Raw genomic sequence first — 13761 nt, 5'->3', positions numbered from 1 at the left:
TTTAATTTATTTTTTACAATTAAATATATATAAAATAAATGTTTTTTTTAAATAACTATTTTTATTCCTCACTCTCTAACAATTAAACACATTCTTATAGTAACAATAGCTAACCGTTGTATTGCCATGTTCATTCCTCTAAATTTATAAGTAAAATATCACATTTTTAATCAACCCTAGCACACCACTTTTCTCTATCAGTCAGCTTCTATCTCTTATGCTCTTAAAAGATTCAGCAATTCTACTATCAATAAATATACTTTCCCTGAGCACAAACAAACATACATCTCAATATCTCTTCTCTCTTCTAACGCCATCATTGAAATCTAACTGCCGCTTTTGACTGATGAGATGAAGGACTAGAGTTTGTCAATTTGATCAGTTTCTCTCTTCTTCAATTTTTCTTTTCCTCTGGTTAGTCTCGTTAGATGTGCCATTGTCTTCTTCCTTGCCTCCAAGCTTTGGAACCACCTTAATAAAACATGAAGAGTTTGATTAGAGAGAGAAAACTTGTAATTTGGTACTGGATTAATGGCAGATCAACTGGAGTCTGGAGCTATTTTCTTGTCTAATTACTAATGGAGGACCAAAGTGTACTAACCTGATCCTGAGAGACATCACACAGGGAAAGCGGCCGCTTTCTCGCCTCTTCGCGATTCGAGAACACCGAGTCCTCGATCCCTGGAAGAATTTCTAGAAACAGACAAAAATAATCAGGTCGGATAGGATTGGAAAAAATAATAATAATAAACTGAAAAGATCGATAAATGCCTCCCAAAATTTTGACAATTCTACCCTCCATTCTATGTGGATACAATTCGACTATAAAAAAAGGGTAGGAGTCGCTTTATCAAAAATCTACTGAGCAAAAATATCGGAGGCTATTTTCGTCAGTTTCCCTCCGACTCTTTTCATGCTTCGGCGGCCGTCGTGCGGTCAACTCACTGAGTTCACCGCCGCGACGGCAATGCTTTTACGCGAACCGGCAACTGTCGTTTTTAGAGATCGTACCTTGGTCCGCCTTCGGCAGCGGCGGAGACCGGGTAAACTGGCTTCTCTGGGAGCGGCGGTTAGACTCCGTGCCGCTGTCGGGGACGTGACGGTCGAGAGGAGGCTCGGGGACGGGCGTGGTGGCGGTGGTGGCGCACGTGAGCATTTCTCGGACGAAGGTTTCCTCCATCGATGTGAGGAAGGAGGTGTGGAGCGCCTCCGTCCATCCCTCACCGTCCATCATCGCCTTCAGATCCATTGATCGGAGGTCGGAGATCGGAGGTCGGAGATCGGAGGTCGGAGTATCGACGTTGCTGTCCGATAGGATGGATGGATAAATGGATGACGAGGGTTGGTCGAAGATATCGGGAGATGGGTCGACTTTAAAAATAGGAGCAGGGTGGTGAGGGAGTGAAATATCTGGGAGTTTCTGCCACGTGTGCTCTTAGATTTTAGATTTTTATTTTATATTTTCGTGTGCTTCAATTGGTGATAGATTTGGGGAATTCGATTCTTATTGTAGAAGATTGAGTATCATTTAGAAGAATATGCCATTTGAAGAGGTTGAAGAAATTACCAGCTAATAGATTTGTTTAGGCTTCTTTATTAGAAACTAGTAAAATAACATTAAGTTCTTTCTATTGACATGTAAAAATTCTGTATGGTTGAATATATATCATTACCATATCACTTAATTGACTAATATTTTATATTCTTTTAACCATTTTTATAGCTTGTAATTTTCTTTCTTCTTCCATTTTTCCTGCTAGTGTAGTTTATAGAAAAGAGAGAGTAAATGACAGATTATAAAGGATATTACATTATATTCAGCATTTCAATTTAAAAGTTCAGATGAGTTATAATATATATATATTCTGAATAGCTAGCTATATTATCTATTCGCCTGCCGGGATAAAGACCTCTTCTAAAATAAAATTACGTAATTCCAGGGGTAATGGGTCCATCGGCCCAAGCCTAACAGACCCCAAACTCCGCTTTCCACATGAGTTATAACATTGATTGATAATCTTGCGGAAAGGAACCCATCAACCAAAGAGGGGATATGGTCCAAGTTCTGACTCATGATAAAGGATATGGTTTGAATCTCTCATACATATTTGAATTGATATTAATAAAAAATATGATTAGAATATTATATGCTTCTGATTTAGATGTAATGTTTTTGTTGGTCTATGATTAGATTATAAACTTATAATCTATTAGCAAGAGACAAGGAGTTGTATTCATCGATCTTATTTCCAATTACTTCCCCAATAAAAGAAATATAAAATTATACTTTCGCACGCTAACTTATAAGATGATATCACTTATATTTCTAATAGAAAAAATGTGACACTAGAACTCTCAAGTTATTTAAAATAATAGGTGTTAAGTGACTATTTCTTACTCTTATTTGCCGAAATTATATTTACCTTGTTTACACTATTCTTGCCCTTTTTTTCATTTCTTTCTATAATCTCTCTTAATCCTCCTATATTTTTCACATTTTTCTCTGAAAAATAGCAACTCCTATTGTCATAGGACCATTCCCCTCTTAATTCATTTTCCACTCAAACTTTGTCAATCTCTCTCTCTCTTTTCTTTCTCCTCTTTCTTTCTTGCACATATTTTCTACAGGGACAGTGTTTTTTTGAGGTTATAAGTGATATTGTTAGGTAATTTAGCCTAAGAAAAACTTCGCCGATCTAGCCGTTCTCCTCAACATCCACCGCACTAAATTACTAATGCCTAAATAATGCCTAAACCCTCTCTTCCGGTCTTCGTCCATCTCATGAGATCCTAAAACCTCTGAGCTCCTCTACTTTTCTCGTCCCCAAATGGCTTGCGTTCGTAGAACCCTAGCCTCCAATCTCACCCACCTCTCCCGCCGCCTCTGCCCTTCCTTCTCCCACTTCCTCCTCCTCGACGACCGCGACTCCTCCCCGCCCCTCTCTTCATCCCCTCTCTCCAGATCCATTTCAGGCTTCGCTGGATCTCCGCGTCGCGATCCAAGAACCCTTCTTCGCTTCTCCCACCTCCCTCTCGGCCTCGATCCCTGCCTCCTCCGCGGCTACTCCTCCTCCCCCGATGGATCCAGCGGGATCGACTCCATCAAGGACGTCGCTGAGGTCCTCTCCGACGCCGCAGTGGCGGCCTCCGTGCCGCCGGCTCCGTTCGCGGGCGAAGTGGCGGCTGCGGCGGCCGATTCGTTCTTCCCGGTGGCGGCGCTGCAGTACTTGATCGATGGGGTTCATTCTTTCACTGGGCTCAATTGGTTTGTTTCGTTATCCTCGTTTCTTCTTTGGTGGTGATATTGGAATAGATTCTGGATAAATTGGTTTCATTTGATTTTTTTTTTTTTGGTTTATGCTTCTTAGGTGGGCTTGTATTGCGCTGACGACATTGATGATTCGAGGGTCTACGATCCCGCTTTTGTTGAACCAGATGAAGGCCACCGTCAAGCTTAACGTGAGTTGCAATTAGTTCTTGTATTCTTTGCAGATTTAGATGTATAACTTTGCTCCTTTTTCTACTGTAACACATGCTAAGTATATTTTGTTGAATTGATGATATGTTGCATTTGCCGTGACATCTTTATTCAAGTTCGGTAAGTTTCGAAATATGTGTACCTCTTTTGTAATTTTGCAATTGGTAAAGATGGTTTTCCAGACATTGTTTATCTATGTTTTACATCCTTTTTATGTCTTGGCTACGCTATTGCAAGGAAGAATTTGAAAATGAGAATGGCATGAGTTTCTATCATCATTTATCTGCTTGAACCATGTTGATGGAGCTGTCTGTCCACGTTTGTAGCACTAACAGAGGATATGGTCAGAGAAAATGGTTGGGGCAATCAGACTTGAGCAATGATGGCATTTTTCCTTAGTAAGAAGAAACAGAAGTCATTTAGGTGAAAGGTGCCAATGGACAGTGAATATTCAATGAGAACTTATGATAGGAAGAATGAGAAAAATGCAATGAACCTTTTGATTAGAATTTTCCATGGTAGAGCTGAATTGAGATTTAAGTCACCAATTTGAGTTAGACGGAATATATGTTATTCTGGTATTTCTGTGATTTAAAATATTTGTACAAGTTGTTTAAGCATTTTATTTTGCAAGTTCTATACTCTCTTTAGGTAAGATACTGATTTTCACTTGAATCCTGTGTTTAATTTTCAATTTCTTTTTAAATTGCAGATGATGAGACCAGAGCTGGAGGAACTTAAGCAAGAAATGCAAAATGTACCATTTTACTCTTAACTCAACAGTTACTAGAGTAGCTAGAACATCCTTTTTCTTTGGTTAATTACCTTTCTGCACATTAGAATTTCTTGTTCTGTAACCATGGAAAGTGCCTTTTGCTTTGTGTCAGTGTTATCCAGTGTAACCTTTCTTTTTATAAGCATTAATGCGGACTTACTTGTCGCAGTCTATGGATCCACAATCTATTCAGGATGGTCAAAAACGGATGAAGGCATTATTCAAAAAGTATGCTCCTTTTGAATGATATGATTTTTTTTTCCTAGTATGGTTTTATCCATACATTTCTACTCTTGGTAGTTTGTTCTTTTTCTTTTGGGTAATATTAGATAGAACTTTATCTTAGCAATGTCCAACATATATCTGAAAAAATAATTCTATCTTGCTTCCTGCCCTCCAAATCTCACACTGCTGGTGCCAGTACCCTTGGCATGGCCTGTCGCGCTGTTTGGTTTGGAACATTACTGATTGTTGTAACTGCTTCATTTTCTCTCTTTGAAATTTATTTCAGGCATGGGGTCACACCATTTACTCCACTGAAAGGACTATTCATCCAGGGACCCGTTTTCATGAGCTTCTTTTTTGCTGTAAGTTGACTTCACTAAATCAGATGTATTTATTTGTTTAATATGGGCTATGAAGTGACAAATCCACTTATTTCATTATTTGGCCATAAGTGATCTAATAGTTCCTTGTATATTCTAGATATCAAACATGGTTGAGAAAGTTCCATCTCTTAAAGGTGGTGGAGCATTCTGGTTTATGGATTTGACAACTCCGGATCAACTTTACATATTTCCAGTGTTAACATCATTGACCTTCTTGGCTACTGTGGAGGTAAGCTTATTTTCTCATTGTGTTGATAAGTTAATATGCTGACTTAATTTGCCAAATGTAAATGAGCAAAGTAGCAAACTAGTTCTGTTATGACTTTAATGCCTGTGCTGTCATCCTAATGGTATCTTTTAAAATAATGGAACAAGTATGGTCTCTAATATATTCTGTCTTGTTGGTATACGAATCAACCTTATATTCATAGATACATGCTACTGCAACTTATTGACCTTAAGAAAGTCAGTTCTCCTAAAAGCTTCTTAAGAAAGTCAATTCTCCTAAAAGCTGCTTAAGAAAGATACCGAAGGATATGAAATTTGAAATGCCAATGTGAAGTAGCTGATATCATATTCTTTTGGAAATTTACAATCAAACCTATTCAATATAATTCTTACGTTGGCTACAGTACATGGAGTTGGTAGAAATAAAAGATAAGGAATTGCAGGCCCACTTCATACCATATGATCGCATTCGATAGCTTTAGCTAGATTTAACCATTTTCCTTTTGAGGAAATATAGAAGTTTGAGTTAGAATTTGTCTTGAAGTGGCCTAGATGGATGATTACAAATTTACTTACTGTATAGCTACTATTTTCTTGGCGAGAAAGGTATCGTTAAGTCACTCTTGAGAACATGAGATTGTTGGTAGAGTGGTGGTAAACAATAAAGAAAGAAAACCTGATGTTTGAATTGAAGTGTTTGTACAACCTGTTACTTTAGCTCTATGTACAAACTTTTTGAGTGCCTTCTTCCAGTCAAAATGGAGAAATGCAGTTTGTTGTTCTTGACCTTGCACGTGCCTATATGTGCACCAGCTGCATTTTAGTTGATTTTGAACAGTCAATCATCCTTAGTTCTTGTTTGTTGGACAAATCATTCTTTTGTGCTACTGCATCCTATAGTCTATTGGGTCTGAGTTCGACATATGATAGTATAACTATAATGATATATTGGCTTTCCTTAGCATACTATTCTATTTCTCTAATATGTTCCATAAAATATTTCTGTAATCGCGCCATCAGTATGTATATTAGCCTATTAGAATGTCCTCACATATTATACTTGATCCTCCGAGCAGCTGTAATGGGCATTTAAATGCTTTGAGAAATATTCATTAAATTCTTCAGTGATCTTAAATTAGTTTCTGTTGGTACTCTATCGAGTTAAGAGATAAGCTAATGCAAGATGGATGTTATTTCAGCTGAACATGCAAGAAGGTATGGAAGGAAATCCTATGGTTAATACGATGAAGAACTTCTCTAGAGGAATTGCTCTTTTGACTGTGCCATTTACAGCTAATTTTCCAAAGGTATGTTATTGTTGCCACTTGTTCATAATCTAGAGATAAACATTGCATGCAAAATGGCAAAAGATCTAAATTTTGAATTCATGTGATGTTACTGCAAAGTACTGCATAAAAGAGACAAAGCAGTTTGGGGGGAAAATGAGTATGGACATTCTTTCTGTTCTTGAAACATTGGGGTTTCTTGACTGTGGTCTACCTTGTTGTACTAATCATGACTTCAGGACCTATCTTTGGTTGACTTGAACCGATTATGCCCAGTCATTTTTCGAGATTTGGCGGTTAAGTATACATCCTGATGCTTGTATATGGGACTTCTGCATGTTAAAGAGACATGCTAATTAATGGAGCTTCTCATGTACACGCCATTTGGTTATAATCTTATATTTCACTTAGAAAGGAATGAGGAAAGGAGGGTGTCTACAAAAATGAGGAAAGGAAGGTTGCTACCTTGAAGTAACTGATGGTTAGGTACAGAAAAACTGGACAAGAAAGTATAATTGAACATTGGGTGGTTGGAGGTAGAACATGTTTTATAGAAGTGGTGCTGTTTGGGAGATAAACAAATTGACCTAGTTAAGAATCATTGATAGATGTGTTACGTATATAAAACTGAAATTATTAGGTGCTTTATATTTTTATACTGATATTGTCTTTCATGCCAGGCCATTTTTTGCTATTGGATAACATCAAACATCTTCTCTCTTGCATATGGATTTGGTGAGTTCATGTGATTTTTTAGTTATTCTTGTATGATTTGTATGTTGCAAGGACCTAATGATTATGCCTTTTCATTCTGAGTAGTGATCAAACGCCCTCCAGTAAGAAAGTTCTTGAATCTTCCTAAAATAATACCTCAGCCAACACCAGCACCGCAACCAAGCTTTTCTTTCTTCGGGGCACCGAAATCAATTACTCCATCAGCCTCTCCACTATCAGCTAATCCTCCTGAGCTTTCAAAACCTGAAGAGAGGAAGGTATCTACATCTTCTGTCATCAGCCAGCGGATCAGATACCTAGAGAAGACGGTGAAGTCTAGAAACAAATCTAAGAAAAGGTGAGAGATTCTTGGGTGATGGTAGAAGCAACCTTTAGAAAAGGTGGGAAATATATGGACCACATGCTGATTTTTGTAAAGAACAACTATTCAGATTTACAAGCACACACCGACTCCACACAATTGTTTACAAATAATGCAATCTGTTTATGTGATGTTGTACGAGGTGGTCACCATTTTTTTGGCAAAATAAGTTTATTCATTGTTGAGTGTTGACACGTCAAACATAGAAGATAGTTTTTGTAGCTTCAAATGTCTGGAGCCATAATCTTGTTTCTAACAGTGCTGTTGCATTTTGACTCAGTTTTGTAACAATCTGGCAATATTTACATACAGCGTCAATTGTGGTTGATTGGTAGTGAAGCACTTCCTTTTCTTAGGCCGGTGCAATTTGTGACAAGCATATACATCGCATTCTAAGATGCTTTACGGTTCAAGGTCTTTTCAATTCTATGTGCTCTCCATTCGCCACAAGTTACAGCCTCACCATCGAGATAATAATCTCATCAACTCTAGAAGTCCATAATTTATTTCAGAGATGAGAAAGTTTTATGATCGCACATTGCAAGTGGGAGAAAAACGAGATTAGTTACCAGAAGTCTCGCGATGCCAGTGGCATACCAACTAACTTGAGCACCTCTATAGCAAGAAATCTTCTTAATAGTACACCATAAAATTATCAATAATTTCTTTTCTTAAGATCGACCTACTTCGAAATATATAAATTAATAATAGGGGATATAAATTAATAATCAGTAATTCCTGGCAACAAAAGATACACCAAGCCCGAAGTAGTACCTCAGCGGTAAAGGCCGAGAACTTTAAAATCCGTATACTGATTCGCGGCAATTAGATGCATAATTTGAGAATAAAGTGATATATATATATATATGCATCATGGTGAGTTCATTAATTAATGATGCCAGAGAATGATTGACAAGTACAACGATTTGAGGGGTGACCTAATTCAGGAAAATAAATGGGAAGAAACAATCGCCCATTAGACAAAAGGCGTCCACCCAATCTATCTACCTATAGGAAGAGGATAGAGAGATTTTAAAGGAAACAAAAAGAGGTGGAGAAGCAAAGGGACGTCGTGTAGAATATTGAGAGAAGCAAACCAGTGGCTTAAAATGGACTTGATTTCTTGCGGTACTACAACAACAACAACTCATTGTTACGCATTATGTTGACTTCTCTTACCTCCATCTCGCTAACCAACAAAAAAAACTTGCATCTCTCTTTACTTTTCCCTACTCTTGTTAGGTTCTATCTGAAAATGACTTAGAAATGGCTCGTCCACTACTTTCATGCCAAAGATCCTTTGCAAAGCAAAGCCCTCACTGTCCATGGTAGTTGGTTGGCTAATATTTTTCTAATTTAAATTCATTCCATTTTATTCCACAGTTAGTTGCTAGCAGATTAAAATTCAGTACATGCTGCCTATAATACATTTAATTATTCGTATGAGATGACTCGGCCAAAATTATTCTAGTTTTATGTATGCTTTTCGACCACAAATAAAATTGTTCCAAACGTATTCGTAGGTCCTCCGAGATCGTCTAAAACCAAGAAAAAAAGAAAGAGAAGAAGAATAATAATAGGAATTTATTATCCATATGATAATATTGCGACGTGTGTGACGTGAAGTGACGCGTTGTTGGCCGGCTCGCACCTACAACATAAGCACTGACCGTCTGACCGGCTTGGATTTCACTCGGATTTGAAGGCTTCCTAAGAAGAAATACTCAACGATTTGACAGGTATAAGCGCACCGAGTCTACTCTAAAACTAGACTTACACGGTCAGCCAGCGGTGGGTAAGTGGACCCCACCAAAACTCACCAACCACCACGCTAACCTACGCGAATCCCCTCCGTTATAAGATCCCCCCCACCTCTTCCTCTCTTCTTCGTACCACTCTCTCTCTCTCCTCCTCCTCAATTTATTCTCTCGCTATCTATCCGTCATCGATCTATTCCAATGGAGGTGCTCTCTTTATCCCCAGTTTGGGGAGAAGGCAAGAGTAACGCCGGAATAGTATCGCCGGTCCTTGATTCGCTATCGGGCTGGCTGAGCAAGGCTATCGAGCCTCCCCAGCCCAAGATCTGCGGCTCGGACGGGGGACCGCCCGTTACGGCGACCAGGATCCGGCTTAAGGACGGGCGGTTCTTGGCCTATTCGGAGTTGGGCGTGCCGAGGGAGAAGGCCCGGATCAAGATCGTCTATTCCCATGGCTTTACCGGATCCAGAATGGATACTCTTCGCGCCTCGCCCGTAAGTTTTTTTTTCCCCTTCATTTATTTGAATTTATTTTTGACGGTGGGTGATGTGACCTTTTGTTTGATAGTAATTAACCTAGCTTGATGTAGAAATATATATATTTTCTTCTTCTAGAAGTAAAGTTCTTTTTTTCTTTATTTCGAGAAAGTAAAGTTGGGGTTAATTGAGTGTGAGCTAAGTAATTCGAATACCTTTTTTAAAAAAAAATCATTTATATATTCTTGAGTAGTATTAAGATATCTACGTACTTTAAGATTCGTGAAGCCCATGAACTGAATCTTTCTCGCCAACTACAACCGGAGAATTGACCTCTCCCATGGATATTTTTTTAAAAAAAAAACTAAGTAATAAAAAAGAAGTACAAGCATTCTCTTGGCTGGTTGGCACGTTCCTCTCTTCCGGGTCAATGGGAACATGCAAATTAACGTACCATTAGTTTGAATCCTTTATTTAATTCGAAGAATAATTCTAAGACGTGCTGTAGTTTAGATTATATTCTCAATATGATAAAGCAATTGCGAATATCTAATGACCAAAATATGAAGACCATAATAATAGAATTATAGCTTACATAAAATGGTCTTACTTTAAGATTAATATATAATGACGGTTTTGCCATCACCACTTAGAAAGAAACAGAAGGATATTTTTTAGGGCCTACTGCGCTGATATGAATACGAAAAGTTTAGATTAGATAGGTTATTTATATCAATAAAATTTAGGGCGTTTCTTTCATGCCATAGAGTTAATTTTTTATCAAAAGATCTAACGGTTAAGATCTTTAAGGATATAATAGGAATGAAAGATATTACCGGTTGTAATTTTTTTAAAATATATAATCTTGCATATTATTTTTTTGACAATTATATTATCTTAATATTTTATCAAGTAAAAGATATATATATCATTAACTGAGAGTAATGTATATATATCAAAATAAGGGTATTGATGTCTTTTATAATTAACTTGATGAAAATTTAATTATATTTTATTTTTTTGATTATTTTTATTATTTAGGTATATCTTCAATTAGTTTAAGATTGATTTAAATTAAATTTTAATAGATAGAGACAGAGAATTATATTTAAATTAAAATTTATCTCCAAATAATCAAATATAAATTATTTAATATTAAATAATATCTTAGCGGAAGATTGATAAAGATTTAATGATTAAGATACTCTTTTTCTTACGTAATGTGGTTTTGGAACTGGTATCAAGGATGAAAACATGTTGGATTAAGTTTATAATTTTAATTTTAGATAATAAATACATTATTTGAGTCACAATCAGAATATGGTTTGTTAAAAATTAACAACAAAGAGGTGGTTTTCCGCAATAAACTAGAAATTGGGGTTATTTGCAATATATATATAAACAATTGAAATTTTGAATATAAAAACGCACACGTAGACGAACAAAATCGCTTACTTATAGGGGTTATATGCAAATTTGGCCAAATCAAATCGATGGAGTGGATAGGGAAGTAAACCAACACAAGTACACAACCCAAGCCACCAGGGAACGCATCTGTCCGCCGCCTGCTGTGTTCCCTCTCCCCTTCAGCACTCTCGTCTTCTCCGCCTAGTAATCCACTAATCCCCAATGAAGTCGCTCTGTCTCTCCCCAATGTGGGTCGGGTCCAAGAGATTGAGACTCATGGCTCCTCTGGTGAGTTCGTTTGGGAGTCGGATCTACAGCGCCGTCCGACCTCCCCCGCCGAGGATCCGGTTAGGCGACGGTCGGCACCTGGCCTTCTCGGAGTCGGGCGTGCCCAAGAAGGACGCCCGGTTCAAGATCGTCTTCTCCCACGGCTTTACCGGGTCCAGGTTCGACACTCTCCGCGCCTCCCCGGTGAGCCATAGCGACCAAGATCGTCTTAGTCCTTCCTTGTTCGCGATTTAGAATAGCTACTCCGCTTGATTGTTCATGTATTCTCCTCTCCTCTATTCTCCGCGGAATAATTCTTATGGTCGTCATGGATTAATTACAGGAGCTAGTAGAAGAATTGGGAGTTTACATGGTGGGATTCGATCGGGCCGGGTACGGTGAGAGTGATCCGAACCCGAACCGTTCGGTTCGGAGCGCGGCATCGGATGTGGAGGAGCTCGCAGATGCATTGGAATTGGGATCTAAGTTCTACTTGGTTGGCTTCTCCTTAGGATGCCATGCGGTTTGGGCAGCACTCAAGTATATTCCAGAAAGGTAATTGCCCTTTGAAGCTTTACGACATTTCTTTTCAATGCCTAGTTGTGTACCTACCTACCTACCTACCTACCTACCTACCCAATTAGGATTCCTTTTTGGTTGCTATTAGTTATTCTGCAACTTATCATCCATATTTTACCCGTACAGGCTTGCTGGAGCTGCACTACTTGCCCCTGTTATAAACTACAGATGGCCTGGGTTCCCCAAGGATCTGGCAAGCGAGGAATACAACAAGCAAGATCCTGGAGATCAATGGGCATTGAGGGTCTCGTACTACGCCCCTGCCTTGCTCCATTGGTATATGGAGCAATCTTGGATACCTACTTCAACTGCAGTGAAAGGCACGACTTATCTGCCCAATAAATTGGATGAGGAGATCCGGACTCGTTCCAAGGCCGACGGAACTTTCCAAAAGGTCCGCAAACTTTATTATCATCTGGGTATCTTCAAAGTTATAGTCAGAATAAATTCCTAGTTGCTTACTTGTTTCGGTGTTCGTTCGTTTTGTGAACAGAAGAGAGAATTGGCGACACAGCAAGGAATCTACGAGTCGTTTTACCGGGACATGAAGGTTATGTTCGGGAAGTGGGAGTTTGATCCGATGGAGCTCTCGCGGCCGTCTTGCGGTGTCCATGTGTGGCAAGGTGATGAAGATGGATTAGTACCAGTCCGATTGCAAAGATACATAGCCAGCCGCCTCGATTGGATTGACTTCCATGAACTACCAGGGACTGGCCATTTCCTGACCTCTGTTCCAGGATTAGGTGATAAGGTTCTTAACAACTTGCTGGCTCGTGAAGAAAAAGAATCCTAATCTCTTTTCTTTTTTAAGGGAAGGAATTCCAAACAAACTAGTGTTAGTTATATCTATTTGAGATGAGAAGAAATTAAGTGCTACTCTTCGAGGTAGGAAGAAATTTAAGTTGATTATTCAGGACGAGATGCTAAAAGTTTTTAGTTTGGTTGTGTAAATTATATGATCAAATCCCCATGTAAAATGTTTAATCTAGCACTGAGTTTATATTATATTCACTTCAGATTCTTCAAATTTCTGCTCGATATTATTCATCCTGGTCGGTTAAATTCACACAGTGGTTGGTTATTCTCAACCTTAATCTTTTAACCGAATAAGAAAAGTAAAAGCTCGTCTTTATGATCCAAGAAGGGGTCATAGCTTTAGCCCATAGCCTTCTTCAGCTAAGAAGCCGTTGACCTAATCCGAACCAGAAAATTGGTGGATCAGGTCAAGTCAAGTTGAGCCAGTCTCCCCCACCTCTACTAGTCATTGTCTTTTTTTTGGGAAGTGGAGCAAGTAATTTGGCTTACATAAAGTCAATTTATCCCACCTTCTTCGAGATTTTAACTAATCTAAGTCTGCTCACCAAACATTATACATTATACTCAAGTAGGTGAGTTGTAAATCCATTTACCGCATTAGTTGAGTTTTGGTCTACTTAAATGCCACTTAAGACAATATGTATACATCTACAGAATTAGTCTTATTTATTATAATATAGATCACCCTAACAGAGTAACAGATGAGAGGGAATAGAATTAATTGACCTTTTTTTTTCCTTCAAAGTTCTGTGAGCTATCGAGATTGACCTAGCCACGTATCAAGTGTTCAGTATCAAAATTGTAGCTCCGTTTGTTTTCTATTTAATGAATTTATAGTAATTAAACTTGTCCAGTTGTTTTCATCCCAAATTCCTAACAATCCAAGAAACGTGCAGATTAGGATTTACTAATAAATTAAAGTATCCACCAAATAACTCTATTAGAGTTAATAGTTACTTACCTATAATTAAAAAGAGTACGAGATCG

At 38.3% G+C, this 13761-nt stretch overlaps 3 protein-coding genes across 4 annotated transcripts; 2 read left to right on the top strand and 1 right to left on the bottom strand.

Annotated features, from left to right (window-relative positions):
• Positions 1-239: 239 nt before the first annotated feature.
• On the bottom strand, positions 240-1565 carry LOC140767397 (uncharacterized). The gene is made up of 3 exons (XM_073107282.1): positions 1012-1565; positions 602-693; positions 240-471 (listed from the first exon to the last, which is right to left on the bottom strand). Exons 1-3 carry the CDS (start codon positions 1247-1249, stop codon positions 379-381), a joined length of 423 nt encoding a protein of 140 aa, XP_072963383.1. The 5' UTR covers positions 1250-1565; the 3' UTR covers positions 240-378.
• Positions 1566-2633: 1068 nt separating this feature from the next.
• Positions 2634-7799, top strand: LOC140767814 (mitochondrial inner membrane protein OXA1-like). Its single transcript, XM_073107881.1, has 9 exons — positions 2634-3265; positions 3369-3459; positions 4191-4235; positions 4423-4481; positions 4765-4840; positions 4959-5090; positions 6289-6396; positions 7056-7110; positions 7195-7799. The coding sequence occupies exons 1-9, from the start codon at positions 2829-2831 to the stop codon at positions 7449-7451; spliced, it is 1260 nt and encodes a 419-aa protein (XP_072963982.1). The 5' UTR covers positions 2634-2828; the 3' UTR covers positions 7452-7799.
• Positions 7800-9361: 1562 nt separating this feature from the next.
• LOC140767380 (probable lysophospholipase BODYGUARD 2) lies at positions 9362-12985 on the top strand. 2 transcript variants are annotated; one of them, XM_073107258.1, is made up of 4 exons: positions 9362-9723; positions 11723-11934; positions 12085-12352; positions 12452-12985. In XM_073107258.1, the coding sequence occupies exons 1-4, from the start codon at positions 9430-9432 to the stop codon at positions 12749-12751; spliced, it is 1074 nt and encodes a 357-aa protein (XP_072963359.1). In that variant the 5' UTR covers positions 9362-9429; the 3' UTR covers positions 12752-12985. The 2 variants fall into 2 exon arrangements, with proteins under 2 accessions (XP_072963359.1, XP_072963360.1); XM_073107259.1 differs by lacking the exon at positions 9362-9723 and adding an exon at positions 10920-11583.
• The last annotated feature ends 776 nt before the right edge of the window (positions 12986-13761 follow it).

Source organism: Typha angustifolia, chromosome 9 (genome assembly GCF_048772165.1).
Source record: "Typha angustifolia cultivar Huaian chromosome 9, ASM4877216v1, whole genome shotgun sequence".
Taxonomy (NCBI): domain Eukaryota; kingdom Viridiplantae; phylum Streptophyta; class Magnoliopsida; order Poales; family Typhaceae; genus Typha; species Typha angustifolia.
The sequence above is the reverse complement of the archived record's forward strand: the minus strand, read 5'-3'. Positions and strand labels throughout refer to the sequence as shown.

Excerpts from the sequence above, each read along its gene's own strand:
- LOC140767397 (XM_073107282.1), bottom strand. The coding sequence starts at position 1,249 with ATGGATCTGAAGGCGATGATGGACGGTGAGGGATGGACGGAGGCGCTC. Across the intron at positions 694-1,011 it reads GCTGCCGAAGGCGGACCAAG|AAATTCTTCCAGGGATCGAG; the intron begins GTACGATCTCTA and ends GTCTGTTTCTAG. Across the intron at positions 472-601 it reads GTGATGTCTCTCAGGATCAG|GTGGTTCCAAAGCTTGGAGG; the intron begins GTTAGTACACTT and ends TGTTTTATTAAG.
- LOC140767814 (XM_073107881.1), top strand. The coding sequence starts at position 2,829 with ATGGCTTGCGTTCGTAGAACCCTAGCCTCCAATCTCACCCACCTCTCC. Across the intron at positions 5,091-6,288 it reads CCTTCTTGGCTACTGTGGAG|CTGAACATGCAAGAAGGTAT; the intron begins GTAAGCTTATTT and ends ATGTTATTTCAG. Across the intron at positions 6,397-7,055 it reads TTACAGCTAATTTTCCAAAG|GCCATTTTTTGCTATTGGAT; the intron begins GTATGTTATTGT and ends CTTTCATGCCAG.
- LOC140767380 (XM_073107258.1), top strand. The coding sequence starts at position 9,430 with ATGGAGGTGCTCTCTTTATCCCCAGTTTGGGGAGAAGGCAAGAGTAAC. Across the intron at positions 9,724-11,722 it reads ATACTCTTCGCGCCTCGCCC|GAGCTAGTAGAAGAATTGGG; the intron begins GTAAGTTTTTTT and ends GATTAATTACAG. Across the intron at positions 11,935-12,084 it reads CTCAAGTATATTCCAGAAAG|GCTTGCTGGAGCTGCACTAC; the intron begins GTAATTGCCCTT and ends TTACCCGTACAG.